Here is a 19,243-nt window from a genome sequence, read left to right on the forward strand (position 1 = left end):
TGTACTTGAGTACAGTATGTGAGTAACTGTACTAAGTTACATTTTACCACCTTTTTATACAGTACATCCATGGATGCAACCCTGGCAGCAGCATTCCAGTGATTACTTTTTATTATCAGTTAATGTCATTTAGTCTTTAAAATGTCTCTGTTCCCAGAGCCCAGGTTAATGTCTTCAGGTGTTTAGTTTTGTCCAACCAACAATCGGAGACTAAAAGAGATTCAGTTTACGTCAGAAAACAGATGCAGAGCAGCAGATTCTCACATTTTAAAAGCTGAAACTGGAAATTTATTTTTCATTTTTGCTTTGCTTGACAAATGACCAGAAGGATTAAACAATTACTGAAACTGCTGCAAATAATTTTATCTCTGATTAATCACAATCACTAAGGATTTCGGCTCCGTTTGCATGTGGATTTGAGATGTGTTGATATTCAGCTCTTTTGTGTAGTAAACAGCAGAGAATAACAATGTTCAGGATTATTTTAGTAATTTATTAGACACTTTAACTTATACATCTTTACAAAACATCAGTGTAAACATGTAGACCTCAGTCCTCAGTGCATAGAAATAAATAGATCTTCACTTTTCTCCAGAGCCATGTGAACATTTTGTCTTTGTTCACACGTCATAATAAGTCCCATCACACACTCTGTTTTAATCTTGATCAACAGAACAGGTTCTTCCAGCCGTGTTTGATGTTGAGATATTCCACCAAAGTGCTTTCAGGGCGTCCCACTTCAGCGTCTCTCTTTAAGTCCGTATCTGTCCAAACAGCCAGTCCACGGGGTCTTTGCCCCTGCAGTCTTTTTCTCTGCTCATCTTGAGAGAAAAATCCTCTGTGCTGTTTAGACCCAGACTGTAATGTCTGGAAGTCCTTAGTGTGCGGGGAGAGCCACGAGGAAGTGAGGCTGACGCAGAGAGCTTCATCTGAGCCTTTGAGAACTGCCGCAGCCTGGGGGACCTCTGGAGTCGGACGGGGCCACAGCTCGGGGTCTCAGCAGGGCAAGCAAGAGCCTGGATACTGCTCATGTAGTCCTCCAGAGACGGGGAGCTCTGGGTAGACTGGGAGGATGAGGGGTGGACAGGCAAGTCCTCGAGTGTCTCAGTGATGGTCGGCAAGAGAGGCAGGGAAGGCAACAGCCGCCTGCGTTTCATGCTGCAGCGGGAGAGGAAAAATCAAATAGTTAGACAGTGACTTTGTCTTCAATGACATAATAAGTCCAAATTTTTATCAACAGAACAAATCTAGAGTTGTGATTTCACTTTGTTTTTAATCAAGGTCTGTCACTGTGCTGCTGAAAAAATCTTTACAGTGGTCATGTATCTGCATTTGTGGTTTTGCCTGCTGTCTCTTCAACTGTTCATACCTTCTTCCCTAGTTTGATATCTACAATTAAGATTTAAAAATTATTTCTTAGTTTATGTTCTTAATTTTCTAAATCTGGTTCGTAACAAAGTGAAATATGTAATATAATGTTAAAATCTACTCATAAAAGCGGCTAAATTGTAAGCCCTCTGTGATAAGTATTAGCTGATAATGAAGAACAAAAAGTAGAAGCATTCTCACCTTTGGTGCTTGACTTGTTGTGTTGACATGCAGAGCGAAACAGTGTTGTCTAGTCCGTTAGTCCGTTCAGTTGAGTATGACTGGAGCGGAGTGTGTATCCAGCCTTTATAGAGGCACGCTGAAGCAGAGCGATTAGCTGTTACTTCCAAAAATAGCTCTACTGACCTTACTCGCATCTGTGTGTGTGTGTGCGTGTGTGTGTGCGCGTGTGCGTGTGTGTGTGTTTGAGGGTGTGTTCATGCCTACTCAGGAAGCTTAGGAGTGGCGGGTCAGCAAGGTTCAGTGGTGCAGCTGCTCTGAATGTTTATATTCCAGTAACAATGAAGTCCCTGGGAACAATGTGTCTTACCTCTGAAACTGTTTTTTTTTCTCTGATATTTCAGTATTAATATGATGACCCAACTAAAAACTGACTGATTTCCTCCCCAGCATTTTTCTTTTTTTCATTTCTCACTGACAAGCCTTCTTTTAATCACATTATTGTACAACTATAACATAGTTGTCAGAAATAACTATGTCAGACACAATTTATCCATGCAACTTAAACCAGTTACAGTAAATAAACATGAAAGGCCTACATATAGAGGCCTCAGCATTAAGAATTGGTTCGGCTCCATAAGCTTTTTGTGTGTAAACACCAACTGTTCACGTGGTTCTTAAAGCAGTCTGAGATCCTCATGTCAACTGCTTTAATGCAGACATCAGTGTGTGAGTGGTCACATGCTCCCAGACGACAGGAATAGGCTTATTGGCCTCATTAACAGCTTTGTGCCTTAATATAACTTGAACAGTTTTTAACTATAGCCATATTTTTTGATCAGAGTTCTTAGGTTTCTAGTAAGGCTGGCGATAACGTAGAGTTGAACATTGGTGCTATCAGGAAATATTTACACAATGGGATTTTTGCTAAATAATCATCAGTAATGTGGATATAATGATTAAGTGGGTATAAAGTGCTCCAGGTATGACATTCTTCTGTAGGCCAACGCGGAAGTTAGGATTGCCCTGGTTCCCTCGTCAAAAAGCCAACAGGATTTTTTATTTGGGTTTTGGATTATTGCCAAAAACAAGCTCTGTGGCAAACAAAAGTTTATGATACGTACAGGTATTGTTCAGCAAGATAATGTTCACAAATGAGCACCACTTTCATGACTGTTACACCCTAAATGCAATCGCCAGAAGTAAAAAGCTAATGTTAAGCAAAAAACTAATTACACCATGATCACCTGATAACATCAGCACCACAGCAACGCTGTTCAGCTGTGTTCAGTGAGATAACATTCTGTGGTCCCATTAAGCCACTTTTTTGAAACCACACTTTCATAGGCACATAAAACCTTCAGAATTCATTAGGGTATTAACTGATGTATTTTATGACCTAAAACAAAGTGTGGAAGTCCCTTAAGCCTGTGTGAACCACCAACCTTATTTCAAATGTCTAAACAAAAACCCATTGACATCAAAATGAGGGAACCAGGACTGATGAAATACTAACTCATTTCTGGGTTTTGGGACTCATTCCTGTGGCACTTTATGGGCAAATTTTACAACAGCTAAAACAGTTTTCAGATAATGACATCACTTTACTGTAATGCAGTCTTTCAAAACCAGAAAAAGACAACACTTGTTATATTACGATCTCCAAAATCTGAGCCAATATCTAGACTCATAACACAAAATCGATATATTTACATATATATTTACGAGCCCTAGTTTCAAGATGCGTCTTGATTTTGTTTCTCTGTCAGACAAGTTGTTTTAAAATGACAGAAAAGTTTCACACACACCAACCCTTTTTGTACCTTTTTTGTACTTTTGGACATTTGGTTCCTTTTCCTTGAGACAAATTGTTCGCAAATAATTCCCCATTTATCTGTCATGAGCGTGAACTCTCGCTTCCATTGACTCTTCCTGTTTTAACAAAGGCCCGGTGCAAGACCAGTAAGTCCCATATACTGTACAGTATGTGTATACGTATATCTTTAAGTACAGTATGTTTTCTGATACAGGAGCCTAATTAACATGATTATGATTTACCGTCTAAACTCTGTAATTAGATCTTAAAAGTTTTCAATATTATAAAAGTCATCCCTTTTATAATGCGTCTCTCTGATGTATAGATACAATACATGTATGCATGTGTTTACAGTTCTATTCTAGTTCTAATCTATTACCTCGAATTACTTGAGGTTTCACTAAAAGCGCTACTGGGTAACAGTAAGAAATAAAAGTAAAACTGATTGAGTAAAATTGATCAGAAGGAGTTGACATCATCGGAATCTCGGTTAAAAGATCTGCATTGTTTTCTGGGGTATCAAAGAAGATATTGTGATGATAAAACACGCTGTTTGAGATGAAAGCAACTGAGTCTGTGATTACAACAGTCACAGTAAGTGTGTTACAATGGGTTTATTTCTGGATCTTTTTTAATATTGAACAACAAACAAAATGATCACAGGCTTAACCATTCAGGCCAAAACTTGATCTGCCACACCAAGTTTTAACACAATTGCAAAGTCTAAGATGTTTAGGCGCATGCAGCTTCAGAGGCCGAACCAGACCACAGTTCTCTGAAAAAGCAATTTGTATTTATTGTGGTCATGTTTAAAGATATTGAATATTGTGCAAAGTTTTGTTAATCAGCAGCCGCAGTACACATCTGGAATCTGTATCAGACTTTTATCTAAAAAAAAACAAAACAATATTGCTCTTCTTTTATTTTATATGGTGACGCAGCATTGCTACGCAGGAGTGGAACTGTATGGAGAAATGCATGTGATTACAGTGAGTGGTTGACTGAATGAATGAATGTGGAAAAACTGTCTGTTAATCATGTGTTTTGTAAAAGGATGATCCTTTTCAGAATGTACTTGTACTTCTTTAAACTAAAAGAAAATGAAACATTTGGAAGCATTGTGACTTATAGGTGACGTATGATGCAATGGTTTTGGTTTGGCCCAGTTGGAATCAAACAGGGCTGTATGTGGCCCATGAACTAAAATGTGTTTTACACCCCTGAGACCTTTTTCCAATGTTATTTTTAGTTTTCCATTCAAAAGCCAAGTGAAAAATATAAACAGGAGGACACTGTTTTAATCCACACTCAGAATAGAGAGATAAATGTGACCTTATTTTTTCTAAATTTAGTTTCAGTTCTGTGAAATCAAAACGCCTTCCCCCCTGCGTGTACGTGACCCAAAGCAGCCATGTCTGTGTTCTCATTATTGCTGCCATCTCAGACGTGACTTCACCCTTGTACTGTGTAAAAGAGGGTGGGTTGAACTTGATGGGTTTCTCCAAGATGTGAGGGTTCACCCTGAAGCTGTGAGCGACTGTTTCTGCACGTACACCTGATATTGAGCCACTGTGGCAGGTAGCCAAGAGGATATCCCCCCTCTGACCACGAGAGTTGATGATTATTGTTTTATTGTCGTGTGTGTGTGTGTGTTTTTGCACGTGTGCAGGAGGATGGAGAGCTCATCCTCGAGGGGCTGCTGAACATCTACTGGGGTCTGCGCCGACCTATCAGACTGCAGATGTACGACGACAACGAAAGATTCCGTCTCAACCGGTATGACAACCCGTGCAGACTGACATGGATTCATGTGTTAAACTGCCTGTCAGCAGAGACCTCTCACACAATAGCAGAGATATTCAAACTGTACATGCTGACCTCGTTCACCTGCATCCCCACCCTGTATTATGTACTGAAGGAGAGGAAAACTCCTCTCCCTGTAAAATAGATAATGCTGCTGTACTAAAGATCTAGCCATATGTTAGAGTTTAGAAAAGATAAAATAAGAGAGAAGACTGATCGCCAAAGGGGAAATGTACATATTACACCATGTAGCCTAACGGAGAAGGTCATATGAATACATAAAACAAAATAAGATATTAAGGAATGGCATAAAAAGACTATTCACATTATTTTTATCTTTGTATTGGCAATATATTTTGAATATCCAAAACTTTAACTTGTTCCAACTTCTCAAATCTATGCATATGATAATAAAGTGAATATATTTGGGGTTTTGACTGTCATGTAAAAACAAGCAGTTTAAATCCATCGTCTTTACTATATTGAGACATTTATGGGAAAAATGATTAATAAACTGATCAGTGAAATTATGCAGATGGCAGACTGATCTATACTGAAAATAAAATTGACCTTGGAAACAGTAGTTAGACAAAAATGATGAGTGATCTTAGCAAACACCTAGATGCATTTAAGTTTAGCTTAGCATGAAGACTGTAAGCAGGGACAAACAGCCAGCTTGGCTCTGTCCAAAGGTAAAACCATAGAAGAAGAATGAAAGGAGAGGGGACATTGCACTGTTTGTTATGGTCATTTGACTAGTACAAAAGAAAATAGCAGTTGTTGTTAGTTGTTCTGGTGACAACACACACAGTTGGGCTGTAAAGTGTGTCACACTCACAAGTTTGAGAGTGGTGTTTTGGCCTGTCCGTATACCTAAACAAAAAAAATACAACAGTACACTAATCCAAATTTACTTTACAAGACTACTGTTAGCTTTATTGCTTTGTTAACTAATGTTAAAACACACTTCATTCAAACTCGACTTGACTTGTTAGGCATCTAAGTAGTTATTCCACTGTTTCAACAATCAGCATCTCTTTGTGGTGGAAAGAAACCTTTGATTCAGAGTTAGATGTGAAAATATGCTGATCTGCACACTGTTTATCCCTGCGGCCTCTGCCTCTCAGCTGCCCGCTAAAGCAGCAGCTCTCACTCGCTCTTCGCATGCAGCTACAGTTTTAGCTTAGGCTACGTGTTTCAACCAACGTGCAGAGACAGGGTAAAACAGGGAAATAACAGTTATTGTGATATTTTAGAAGTTACGGATTGGTTATTTGAGAACGTCACTACTTCACTGCTCACTTGGTTGTTACTGCAAAACTGCTTCAGTGAGTTTGTAACTTGCCACATTAGTTTACACAGAAGTTAGCCCGCTACAATGGTTGCAATTTCAATGGTGCACATAAAAATGTCCGCCGCTTTTGGCTCCAAGCAACAAACAAACAAACAAACAAGAAATAATGTATTAATTAATGAACTAGCTGTTTCCCCTTGTTTCTAGTCTCTGAGCTAACTGTCTCCTGTCTGTAGCTTCATATTTAAATGGCACGTATGAAAATGGTATCAATCTGCTTGTCAAAATTTTGGCAAGAATGCAAATAAGCATACTTTCCAAAACGCTGAACTGGTGTTTCAAATAAAGCTCCAGCTGCTAGCTTTTTCCCGGATATCAACCACATCTTAGTCTTCATCCAGATGTAGTTAAAGTTCTGGAAAAAAGCTAGCAGGCAGACCTTACTGAGTCAAGATCAGCTAAATCTTGTTTTGCAAAACACCTGGATGCATTTTAAATATTGTTCATTATAAACAGGTGTTAGCAATGTTAACAAACATAATCACATTGTTCCTCTGTCTCTCTACAGAAACGATAGATCTGCTGTGACAAAGCAGCTCTCAGCGGAGTCTAATAATAACTCCCTGGGCAGAGACACCGCACCAGCTAGTGAGTAACATACACGTGCAGTCATTGCCACACACACTCACACACACACACACACCTGCTGGATTAATGTAGATTACAAGCACATGTTGAAACAGATTAAAGCTCAACAAGCGCCTCATTCAGCAGTTTCAATGGAAAAGCTGGCTCACATGTTGAGCACAGATTATCATGAGATGCCACCTTGATCAGATCACCAACACTATAAATAACTGGGGTTAGAATACTTAGCCACGGGCCTGACATTAGCCTTTTTAGGCAGTGTCCAGAGGTCCTTCTTAATCACAGATAATCAGTTTTTTTTTTTTAAACATTTAATTTACTCCCCCTGCGAATCATGATCATTTGTCTGGGTTTCATGATGAAGTTTTTTCGCATGGTGATCCTAATTCTGTCTTAGAAGATTTAAAATTCTGAAAGTTTGTGGGTCAACATCTCATGACTGAATGAATACCATGCAAAAGATGAAAAGTGGGCCACTTATTTATTTAATTATTGATTTAAACAGAGTTTGGCACTTTCTACTGTAATGTCTAATGATAAGTGATGGAGGAAGGCATGTATTTTTGTTGGATACAGAAAAATGTCAAAATTGTTTTAACAACATATGAAATATTGGCTGCGCTGGCTATAAAACTAGCCTCAAAGTTTGGTCCAATTTTATAAATGAAATGAAATAGGTAAGGAGAATCAACACTGCTTTGACTAATGAGAGTATCAAGGAGCTTTAAGGGGGAAAAAAGGCATGACTTTCAGTGTATCTACCCAATGATTTGTTTCTAATTCGACCCACCCATCCCCCCAGGACGCCTTCCATTTTTCGTAGAGTGGCATCTACCAATAACACAGGACAAAAGTGTGAGGTCATTTATTCATTTAGTCTATAAAGACCCTTTCCAACTGGACAAAACAAAAAACATGAATACCCACTTAAATCTGGCTTTTGTACTTAATGGGAGAGGTTACAACTCCCGGGACAAATGCCTCTGCAGTAGGTGCAAGTATGTATCGGTCTCAACTCAGATTGGCTCCAAGTGGCAGTGATGAAAATGCAACAACCGGGTGGACGTGCTAATTGTTATCCCTTTACTGGGGCAATGTAATGACGTGCTGCCACAAAATCCAATACGTCTCCGTCCAAGCAGCTCTCAGGCATCGCTCAAAATTCAGTCTGCACCAACTTTGAGAGAAAGACTAAATAAGAAAGAGATATAAAAGTCACCACCATAAGATTTTCACTGGCCTCCATGCTGCTTTCTATTGTTCACTAAACTTTTTTCTGACTTGTCTATGATGTCAAACGTGACACACCGGAAAAAAAATAAAGTAAAAAAAAAAAATCAAAGGCACACTGGTCTACTGGCAATGGAAAAATATTCTATGGCTTATTTTAACCAGTATTCGATTTATTTGTTCTGCTGATGTATATAAAAACATGCACAACTGATGCATGTATAATGAGAGGTGTGTTTTTTTTACCCTGAGGTGGTGACATAGGCGCTCAGGAGGAGGAGGATTCTCCTCAGCTGCTGAGGACCAGGAGTGACGCCTCCTTCATGCAGGTTCAGAGGAGGTCAAGGACACACACTGCCAGAGATCTGCAGCGCTTGCGCACACACAGGTTCTCAATCAACGGACACTTCTACAACCATAAGGTACACTAAACAGAACATACATACAAGCAAAGGCAGTAATGTATCCCATTGCTGACACATCTCCAGCTGCAGAGGGGCAGGAGTTTCCTGTGCTGGTGTGCCTGTAGTTGGGCTGAATTTCACAATAGCCTGCTGTGAGCTGATTTCATTGATGTTCCACAGAACACAAGGTTACACAGCATGCAGTTTCTCCTGAATACAGTATGCGTGTGTGTGTTTTCATTGAACAGATTCCAGCTTCAGACTGAGGGATTTCCTTCCTGTTCAAAATGTCCAAGGTGTTCGTGTCCAGGAATCCCTACTCCACTGTTGATGAAGCAGAGTTCCTCATAATTTGTGTCTTTTAAGTTATTTCTGTGTATGTGTTTCTCTTGTCTTCAGACGTCTGTATTTACTCCAGCGTATGGTTCAGTCACTAACGTGCGAGTCAACAGCTCCATGACGACCACACAGGTGCTCAACCTGCTGCTACACAAGTTTAGGGTAAGCTGTAAGACAATTGTAACATCTCAAGTGTTTTAGTAAAACTTGAAATAATCCATTTGTGTCTTTTTAAGGTGGAGAATAAATCTGAAGAGTTTGTTCTTTATATGGTACACGAGTCTGGTGGTAAGTCATAATTTTCCTTGTGGGTTTGTCAATGGAAATTTGTGTGTGTGTTTATGGTCATTTGTTTTCTTTTTCTGTGGCCTTGTAGAGAGGGCCCGACTGAGGGATGGTGAATACCCGCTGGTGGCTCGTGTGCTTTACGGACCTTGTGAGAAAATCTCTAAGATCTTGATCACGGAGGCCGACCTGGGAGAGGAAGTTACACATGATGTGAGTCTGCGACGCCTCCCACAACTCTGTTCTCTCATGTTCTCAATAAATGACCACTTTTTCATTTTTTGTGTATAGTTTTCAACACAGACACACAATGACACAATGGACCAATGACAGACAGCCAGGTTAAATTTAGCAAGCTGAGGAAAGGTATCCTGTTTTGGGACTGATGTAACAATGGGCTAAGATGGCCGACTGCATGTTGTGACTGCACCGATGAATAAATAAAACACGTAGCTGGAAAACCTTTTGGGATTGTCTATAATTAGAATCACTTTCATACAGTACACATAAAGTCAGAAATATAAGTTAAAGGGCCAGTTCATCTAAATAACTAAAACATATCTGACTTACCTCTGGTGGTATGTAGCCATAGTTTTGTTTTTATTTGTCCATCTTTGGGAATATCCAGCTAATATCTGCTTTGACCTGTCTTAAAAGATTACATTTAAAATATTCAACAGTAATATTTTTTTTAGACATAATTTTACCGTAGATGAACTCATTGGAATACTGAAAATATAGACTGCAGTATAGAAAAGTGTCAGGCTAACATGCTATTTAGTGCACTAAAACAGTGTGTGAGATTTTTTAATTATTAGTTATTTTAATTGAATGCCGCTTGGAAAAAAACGCTTGCTCATCCTTAACTTTCTGTGTAATCAACCTACTGTGAATTTCTTAATTTTATTTATTTCACAGTAAATAGTAGCTAGTTCCTAAAATGTTGAGGCAGAGGGTACTTGCTGTAGCTCTGGTTGAGGGTGAGAGGCTGTCAGCAAATAGTTTGTTGGGCACAAGGAAACGGAGATCTGCATGGGAACACGAAACTCTAAAAAAAAAAAAAAAAAAAGAGGGTGGATCAGGGGGAGCACCACCAGTTGGTCCAGGAGCTTCCCCTCGATGATGGCCATTTGCAGGCATATTTTAGGATGACTCAGGGGCAGTTTGACAACCTTCTGTCTATCATCAGGCCGTATAGACCTGGATATCCAGCACGTGCTACCACCTGTTTCTCCTCCATTGTTTACCAACTGTAAACTTGTTGTCGTGACCACCACAGATGGCCCGCCTCTTTAATCATCCGATTGGACACATGCAGGGAAAAAGCAAAGATGATGTGGGGCATTTTTCTGCTCTAAGTTGAAGTTTTTTCAACTCAAGGAGTTCATAGTGCTCCAGCAAATACACTAGGCGTCTAGAGCGCAGAAACAAGAGGCATGTCACATCACAAAAACCTTGAGCAAAAAGCTTCATTCTCATTAAAACAACAACAACAAAAAGCCACTCCCAGCTGCTAAAATGCTTTCGGTGTGATCAAGGCCTAAATATACCAAAATGCAATGCGGTAGTGACAACAACAGTTATAATGGACAGCGATCGCAGCAGCTCTGTAACATCAATAACACTTCAATTTAAGTGTTAAAATAAGTATTTCACTCCTGGAAAGTTGGTCTTTTCATTAAACTTGAAACGGGTGTGTTTGTGGACCCAAATGCAGTACCAGGCTCGCAGGAACAGTTGGTAATGACTTTTATTAGCACCACAGCAAACAGGGAATGCAGCAGACAGAATAAACACAGAATAAAGTTCGTTCTTCGGGCAAGTTGCCCTCACACAGTCTCTGAGGCTCAGATGAGGGAAAGAGATCAAGCTTACGGCAGCCAAAGGTGGCGAGGCAGACGCACCGTAGGCTGAAGCGCCGGCTGATCGTGCTGAGAAGCCGACGAGGAGTGAGCTGAGGCGAGGTCGGGAGTCGGTGGGGGGGGTCGTAGCTAGAAGAGCCGTCAGCGAAGGCAGAAGCACCGTTGAGGAGCAGGCAGGAGGGTAGACGAGGCCGGGCGGAGGAGTCGAGACCAGACGAGCAGGCAGAAACCAGAGACGCTGAAGCAAAGCACGAGGTCGGGGACAGAAGGCAGGTGAGTTTACCGGGAGGCAGACGAGGAGAGCAGGTCGGGGACAGGCAGAGTTGGCACCGGGAGATCAGGCAGGAGAAGAACGCTGGAGAGTCTCGCATAATGCTAAAGAACAATCTGGCAGTGAGTGAAGGTGCTGGAGAGGCTTATATGCAGGGCTGGTTGATGAGCTGCAGCTGTGTAGGCAGGTGAGCAGAGTTGGGCTGATGAGGTGGGCGCGGCTGGCAGGTAGAGTGAAGCAGAGGGAGGGGGAGTGGAAAAACACTGCAGCAGAGTGGCAGGAGAGGACTGAGAGACAGGGATTGTGACAAAACTAGGCTGTCTATGCAGTAGAGAGACACAAATACTTTTGAAATATTCGCTTTTGCTCAAGAGGTAGAACGCCTACAAATTCTAGAGTGCACTGTGCTGCACCGGACATAATGCCCCTGTGATGTGGACTAGCCGTTTTGATACAAGAAAGATATGGCAGCCATTTAATAACAAACAGTCTTGTATTACAGGTAGACAGTACACTAAACTAACTACATTTTAGGCAAGAAATGCTTAGTTTTACCATTTGATCTGAGTGTTTTCAGCATCCATTTTCACAGTACAGGAAACAGTATGGCGCCCCCTTCTTGTTCACAAATTCTCGTATAACAGCCAAACAGTGCACTAAAATGTGTTCTGAAGACATTTTAGAAGAGAAATAGACAACACAGTAACAGAATCTTGATTCATATTTGATCAGCACTGCCTAGTTTTACTGTTTGATCAGAGTTTGATCTGCATTTTAAAGAGAGAATGTGCTTCTATACTCTTTGTGCCTGTACTGTTGAGTTTACGGATGAGCAATGAAAACTGGGCACTGGTAAGATGGAGGGAAGTTTACCACAGTTCATTTTTTAAATTGCCAGTAGAGCTGAGGTTGGCACGGTTTACCAATCTTATGCATTTCCAAGCCACAAGGAGGCTCCCAGGAAGTGACTTGGTTATTACAGCTCAGTGGATCTAAAAAGATACATACTGCTGTTTATTCACACAAAATTATTTTGAACGATAATTCATATATTGGGTATGTAGTGTATAACCTGCAATTTCGGATGCATCGATAGTCTGGTGTTTATGTTGCTTTTTTACACGTTAAAAATTTTTTTTGTTGTTTGTTGTGTTTTTTGTTATTAAAGTGAACTGATCTTCTTTTTGAGATTTACCCTCTACTTAAAGCTACTATATTATTTTATCTTTATTGTTTATATTTTTATCTGGACAGAGAAATGTGCCTGTGCACTTAAAGTATGGGTGAGGGTGGAATCTTAAAATCAAGGACACGTTATAGCTCCCTCATGCTGATGATATGTGCTGATATGAATCTTTTTCTCCTCAGGTTGCCCAGTACATAAAGTTTGAGATTCCTGTTTTAGACAGCTTCGTAGAGAAACTTAAAGAGGAAGAGGAACGTGAAATAAACAAGCTGACCAAAAAGTAAGTCAAGAGTCTGTCTTCCCAGCAAACAAAGTTACGAAACTAGTTCCAGACAAAGCCGTCCTTAATGACATTTCTATTTCATAAGGGGAAGCCATTATCTGTGACCAAGCACGTCAGCACGTAGCAGTGAATTTTTGTGACTAATAAGTATTGCCTGTGACAGCTTACTCCTCTGGGCCATTAACACGGTCATCCAAAACCACACCAGTTAGCCACACTGTTACACTAAGTGTCTTGTTCTTTCATTACAATAAACACAGGCACTGTGGCTTATTTTTATAGCCAATCCCCATACACACCTTCCTGCTTATTAATGTGTCTTATCCACCAATTAAAATAGTCCCCCACAAATTCACTGTTTACCCCTGTTTGAGTAATGTTTGCTTTGTTTTAAAACATTTACTTATTGCTTTTTAAAAATGAAACTTTATATTCATGACCAGATTTTTAAGGTTTACGTTTCAAGTCCCTGCTTAGATTTTTTTTTTAAAGTGCTTGGGGTGCATTTATATCCATGTAACGAAATGTATCAGTGTGTGTATTTGAGCACTTGTGCCTTTTGTGTCATATCAACTCTTTTACATATGTAGCCCACAACAGGAAATTGTCCGCGTCAGTAGGCTTCTCACCTTCTGGAAATATGTTGTTTAGTTTTGGTGAGGGGTGGCACCTGGGTGGAGTGTGTAGTGGCAGGACATTACGCAGATTACACCTCAGCCACTTAGCGGGTTTGTGATTTGGTCATTAACAACAGAGTCTCTTTGAATTTGTCTTGATAATTTTGGCTTTGTCGCTTACCAACAGAATTTCACAGATCTCATCATCTCTCTAGTTAGACATTTTTTTGCCCTCTTCGTGTAAATGACCCTTCTTCTTCACTCTCAGGTTTTTGTTTTCTTGATGGGAATTCTCCAGACATTCACCGACTCTATTCACACATGGACTCGATCAAACATGACACAGACTTTGTGCTAGGGAGCTGGCAGGGTAGAATCGGTTTAATGTCCGTCAAACTGATCGATGTGTTCTTACAGTTAAGGTCAAAATTATTAGCCCCCTTATGAAATCAAATAAAACCCTTATCCTTCCAATGACATGGGCCATAACCTTAAGTGTTTATAGTTTGTGTGTGTCTGTAAGAACAAAGACAACATCTGCATAAGGTCAAATGAACATTTTTATTGGTTTGCTGAACTGAAACAAGAAAAAAGCAAAAAATGCAATGGTCAAAATTATTAGCCCCCATGTGATTTTGTGCTTTCAAAACAAATTAACTGGGTTTGAAACCACACCTGAGCAGTCAATTAGGTTTGAAAACACACCTGAGCAATCAATTAGCACTGAACCTTATTTAAGTGACTTCAAGAAGCAGAGTTAGTATCACTTGACCACTTGAATGAAAGGGATACTCCAGGGTTGCTCTATAATCTTCGTAAGAAGCAATATCATCATGCCAAAAAGCAAAGAAATCAGTCTGGACCTCAGACAGAAGATAGTGGATCTTCATCTTCAGGGGGAAGGATATACTGCCATTTCCAAGCGTTTCATGGTTTCTAGAACAGCTGTGCGTTGCATCATTGCAAAGCACAAAGAAACAGAGTCTGTTAAAAATAAACCTGGCTGTGGTAGAAAACGCAAGATTTCCAAAACTTTGCAGCGAAAAATAATCAGAGATGTCAACAAGAATCCCCAGACCTCTGCAAAGATGATTGTTGCTGAACTGGCTTCCTCTGGACTTGATGTTTCACGCAAGACTGTTGTGAGGGTTCTTCATCGTGGTGGACTTCGTGGTCATCGTGCAAGAAAAACCCCATTGCTCTCACAGCGGCACATTAAACCCGACTGAATTTTGCCAGAGACAATCTGAAACATAAGGGTGAGTTTTGGAAGTCTGTCCTTTGGTCTGATGAAACCAAACTTGAGCTGTTTGGGCATATGGATGCTGCTTTTGTTTGGCGAAGGAAGGGCGAGGCCTTCAACCCTAAAAATACTGTCCCCACAGTGAAGCACAGTGGTGGCAACATAATGCTGTGGGGCTGTTTTGCTACTTCAGGGACAGGAAACCTTGTTCGGGTGCATGGGACCATGAAAAAAGAGGATTATGTGGGTATTTTGAAGGCTAACATCAAGACATCTGCAGCCAGTCTAGGGTTAGGTCGTTGCTGGGTCTTCCAGCAAGACAATGACCCGAAGCATACATCAAAGTTAGTCAAAAACTTTTTGAAAGACACCAAAATCAAGGTTCTGGAGTGGCCCTCTCAGAGCCCTGATCTCAATCCTATCGAGAATCTGTGGAGGGAGCTCAAGGTTCGGGTCCATGCTCGGAGACCAAGCAATTTGCATGATCTTGAACAATTTGCCAAGGAAGAATGGGCTAAAATCCCTCAGGAGACATGTGCCAACTTAGTTAGAAACTACCAGAAGAGGTTGTTGTCAGTTTTGGATCAGAAAGGCTACACTATTGACTATTAGTTGTCAGAGGGCTAATAATTTTGACCATTGCATTTTTTGCTTTTTTCTTGTTTCAGTTCAGTAAACCAATAAAAATGTTCATTTGACCTTATGCAGATGTTGTCTTTGTTCTTGCGGACACACACAAACTATAAACACTAAAGGTTATGGCCCATGTCATTGGAAGGATAAGGGTTTTATTTGATTTCATAAGGGGGGCTAATAATTTTGACCTTAACTGTATATACAACACCTTTGAGTAATGTCTAGATCATTTCAGGATTGTGGTGCATGTATGGAGGGACTGAAGAGTGTCTCAGAGATGGAGTCTTTAATTGTGTGTGTTTTGTCACCTCTGCAGGTACAGCGCTCTGAAATCTATGATTCAACACCAGCTCGAAGGCAGAGCTCACACCAGTGACAGAGTATGAGTGTTCTTGTATGCACTAATGTAACCTCTGTGTGTGTGTGTGTGTGTGTGTGTGTGTGTGGGTGGGTGGGTGTGACTGTGTGAGAGGGGAAGGGTGGGTTCAACACTAATGATTGTTTGATTGTTGATTAATTATGGGAACATTGCCAATGCTGTAGTGAATGTAGAGGCAAAGGTAAATGGGTAAAAGTTAAGGCTGCAATAGAACCATATCAAACACCAATGTGCTTCTACTATTAGAATTACATATCTTAACAGTTTGTATAATCTGTTTTGTTAATGTTATTACAATGAAGTGTATCACTGCTTTGATATCTCTGCTGTTAACATACTTGTATTTTCTACAAAAATTCTTACTGCAAGTTTGGATATTTATACAAGCTGATTTTGGTAATGTTTTCTCTGACTTGGACCTTTTTATGTAATAAATCTGTTTTATTGTGGCCTTTATAAATGCTGTTGAATCTCTGCTGACACCAAACATAATACCCAGCTCGGACTTCCCACACAGCTGTCTTTATTATTTCCTGTACTTCCATGGTGACTGGAGCACAGATTAGCATTGTTCTTCTGAGTGACCCTCTTTGCCAGCTAGTTCCCATGAGCTTTGTGTGCATGGGTGTGTGTATGTATGACTGTGTGTGTGTGTCTCTCTAGACCTATCAACATTACACAATGAGGGTATCCTGAGAGACGAGGGCTGTTCCGTTTTCCCACAGTTTCACAAACAGCAAGACTGATGTAGTATTTTGTGGACCAACATTGACCGACATTGCTATTTGATTAATCAAATGATAAAAACAATTTGATTAATTGTTGAGACACACACACACACATCTGTTGTGCATAGGCTTATGCAACACAAGTGAAGTAAATGCCAAAAAAATAAAAAGCTCACAATTTTTTGTTGAGTGTGTCCGAGGGGTTTTTCATGATTTCGCAACACTTGTGACTGTGCCAGGGACTCGGACAGAAAACGTATCATATGTAAAAAGGTAAAAAAAAAGGCCAGCTGTAGCCTAAATTCCTGGTGCATCGGCCCCAGAGACTGTGAAATTTCTCATGTTGTCATTGTATAAATTGTATTATTATTATTAGCACAGGGGCACCAGGTTTGCTGTCACAGTCTGCTTTTTACTGTGAACACCAACTGACAGAAATAGGTACAACAAAGGCTGTTTTTTTCATAAATGCCTTAAAGGGAAACTGGTATTTTTCAACCAAGACCCAATTTCTCATGTTTTTGTGTTTAAGTGAATAATGGGAACAATAATTATTTAAACAGGTCCAGAGCAAGGGATCGGTGCACTATTGTCTTCGTGACAATAGTGCACGATCCCCTCCCTGATCCCAGACATTATACTAACAATCTGAGCCTGTCTGTGGCAGAAGCAAGCACTTACTTACTTCCGATACTGCCCCGAACGATTACATTGCAGCCTATTTCGCAGCTGCCTGCTCTCACTCAATATTGGACCAGTTTTAAAAACTGCTGTCCCCATCAGGCACCTAGACACAAAAACATGAGAATGTAGGGTCCAGGTTGAAAAACCTTAAAGATACCTCTTAAGACATTTGACGTGTGTGTCTCATAGACTGAAAATAATGGACATAGTTACTGTGACTACTATTGGTTTGTGGACTCGAAGCCTCGAGTTCAGCATTTTGGCCATCGCCAGCATGTTTTTTTAGAGCCAAAGGTGGCCATACTTGGGTGAGAGGCTGGAGCAGGAGGAGTGAGGGGTGGATGTGACTAAGAAGCGGAGTATACTATTGTCAGACAGCCTCTCATACAAAACGGCCTGCCCTTAATCTTAACTTGAAGCCGTAATAAAATCTTAACAGCTGAATTATATAAAAGTTCACCCCCTGTACAGCTGTCATGAAGGGGAACATTAGCAAAAGAGACCAAAACTGCTTTTGTGCCAGGCTGTAAAGATGATTATTTCTGCTGTAAAGTTAAGCATTATAACATTGAGGTCTATGGGGATTGACTGGCTTCTGGAGTCAGCCTCAAGTTGGCTTCATTACTGAGGGTTGACATGTGTCTACAAGAAGGTATAGCAATTTCAACTGGTGCCTGATTAAACATGTTCCTAAAGGCAGGTCTGCCCACAGGAATGGCAGGGTCCCAGGTCCAGTGAATAAGCACTTCCTAAATCTGCTTTACTCATATCAAATCAAATCTCTGGGTTTTTAAGTTGGGTACAATAACAATATAATGTTTATTTTTGTCTTTTTCAGTCATGGTGAATATTTTGGTTCAAAACAAAATGTGATTGTCATTGCTTATAATTAGGATAAACATGATTATTGCTGACCTCTAAAGGTGACTTGGCTTTTGCCATCAGGGCCCCTAGGAGGAGGAGATTAGGCTTGCTAGCACATTACTCATTTTAAATCATTGCTTAAAACATATTTCTATGGGAAAGCTCCAGCTCTGAATGCCTAATTTGTACTTTTGTGATTTATAACTTATTCATTTCATTGCCTTTTATTGTGTCTTAGCTTCTAACATTGTTTTTAATTATTGTAATCTTGTTGTTTTATTTTTATGCACAATTTGAAGCACTTTTTACCCTTGCTTAGATAAGTTCTACACAAGAAAAAGGTTTAAAAGTGTAATTTTATCTGTTATTGATTTTACATGACTCTGGAGGCATCTAAAATAATAGAAAGCAATCAGCATACTGAATGAGACATATGATCCCAGGGGCAGTAGAAGAGCACAAACCATTATCAGAGGCAACACTCCTACAGGCCATCGCTTATTTTCACTGCTATTATTGGGTAAGCAATATCGAAGCAACAATGCACACACACTCAAGTCAAATTCAAGTCTAGGCCCACTTATTTATGTTTTTTATACATGTATACTGTAACACCAGGTGATAGTGACTGTATCCTGTGTATAAATTGCGCATGTTAATTGGTGAGCAGCCAGGGCACCAGTTTTTCATTGTATGGAGATGTACTGGTACGAAAAAACTGCAAACGCAAAATTGGTAAAGAGGAACATTGGTCACATGTGGGCACATGATCTCACTCACACGAATATTTACAAAACAATTGCAGCCTCAGAAATTGCTAAGATCAATCCACATGTGAGAGGCTACAACTGTATATTATAAGCTTTTCCAAACTGATACATACTGGAGAGTGTAATGTAAATGTAATATGTTTCAGTATTTTGTTGAGCAGCAATTCCAAAACCAGATTGAAGTCTGGAGGCTTGGGCAAGCTACTGTAAAATTAGGGTCAGTCCACATCTGTGTGGAGGATGACATTCAGTATGCTTGAAATGTGCTACACATTGCCAATTGTGTGTGATTTGCTCATGAAATATCAGCTGTGTATTTTACCAGTCTGACCTGAGAGTTTTTACTTGTTGCC

The 19,243-nt window shown here is 40.1% G+C and overlaps 2 protein-coding genes across 3 annotated transcripts in view; one reads left to right on the top strand and one right to left on the bottom strand.

Annotated features, from left to right (window-relative positions):
* rassf4a (Ras association domain family member 4a) overlaps positions 1 to 16,755 on the top strand; it is a 34,063-nt gene extending 17,308 nt beyond the window's left edge. For both annotated transcript variants that reach the window (XM_033613558.2, XM_078160548.1), the window contains exons 4-11: positions 5,034 to 5,140; positions 7,030 to 7,109; positions 8,592 to 8,761; positions 9,143 to 9,244; positions 9,319 to 9,370; positions 9,459 to 9,580; positions 12,869 to 12,966; positions 15,782 to 16,755. In XM_033613558.2, the coding sequence (XP_033469449.1) occupies positions 5,034 to 5,140; positions 7,030 to 7,109; positions 8,592 to 8,761; positions 9,143 to 9,244; positions 9,319 to 9,370; positions 9,459 to 9,580; positions 12,869 to 12,966; positions 15,782 to 15,851 (801 nt within the window). In that variant the 3' untranslated portion in view covers positions 15,852 to 16,755. The remainder of the gene's footprint in view (positions 1 to 5,033; positions 5,141 to 7,029; positions 7,110 to 8,591; positions 8,762 to 9,142; positions 9,245 to 9,318; positions 9,371 to 9,458; positions 9,581 to 12,868; positions 12,967 to 15,781) is intronic.
* On the bottom strand, positions 473 to 1,726 carry LOC144458341 (uncharacterized). The gene is made up of 2 exons (XM_078160549.1): positions 1,570 to 1,726; positions 473 to 1,158 (listed from the first exon to the last, which is right to left on the bottom strand). The coding sequence occupies exons 1-2, from the start codon at positions 1,596 to 1,598 to the stop codon at positions 753 to 755; spliced, it is 435 nt and encodes a 144-aa protein (XP_078016675.1). The 5' UTR covers positions 1,599 to 1,726; the 3' UTR covers positions 473 to 752.
* Positions 16,756 to 19,243: the final 2,488 nt, after the last annotated feature.

This window comes from Epinephelus lanceolatus, chromosome 17, assembly GCF_041903045.1.
Source record: "Epinephelus lanceolatus isolate andai-2023 chromosome 17, ASM4190304v1, whole genome shotgun sequence".
NCBI lineage: Eukaryota > Metazoa > Chordata > Actinopteri > Perciformes > Serranidae > Epinephelus > Epinephelus lanceolatus.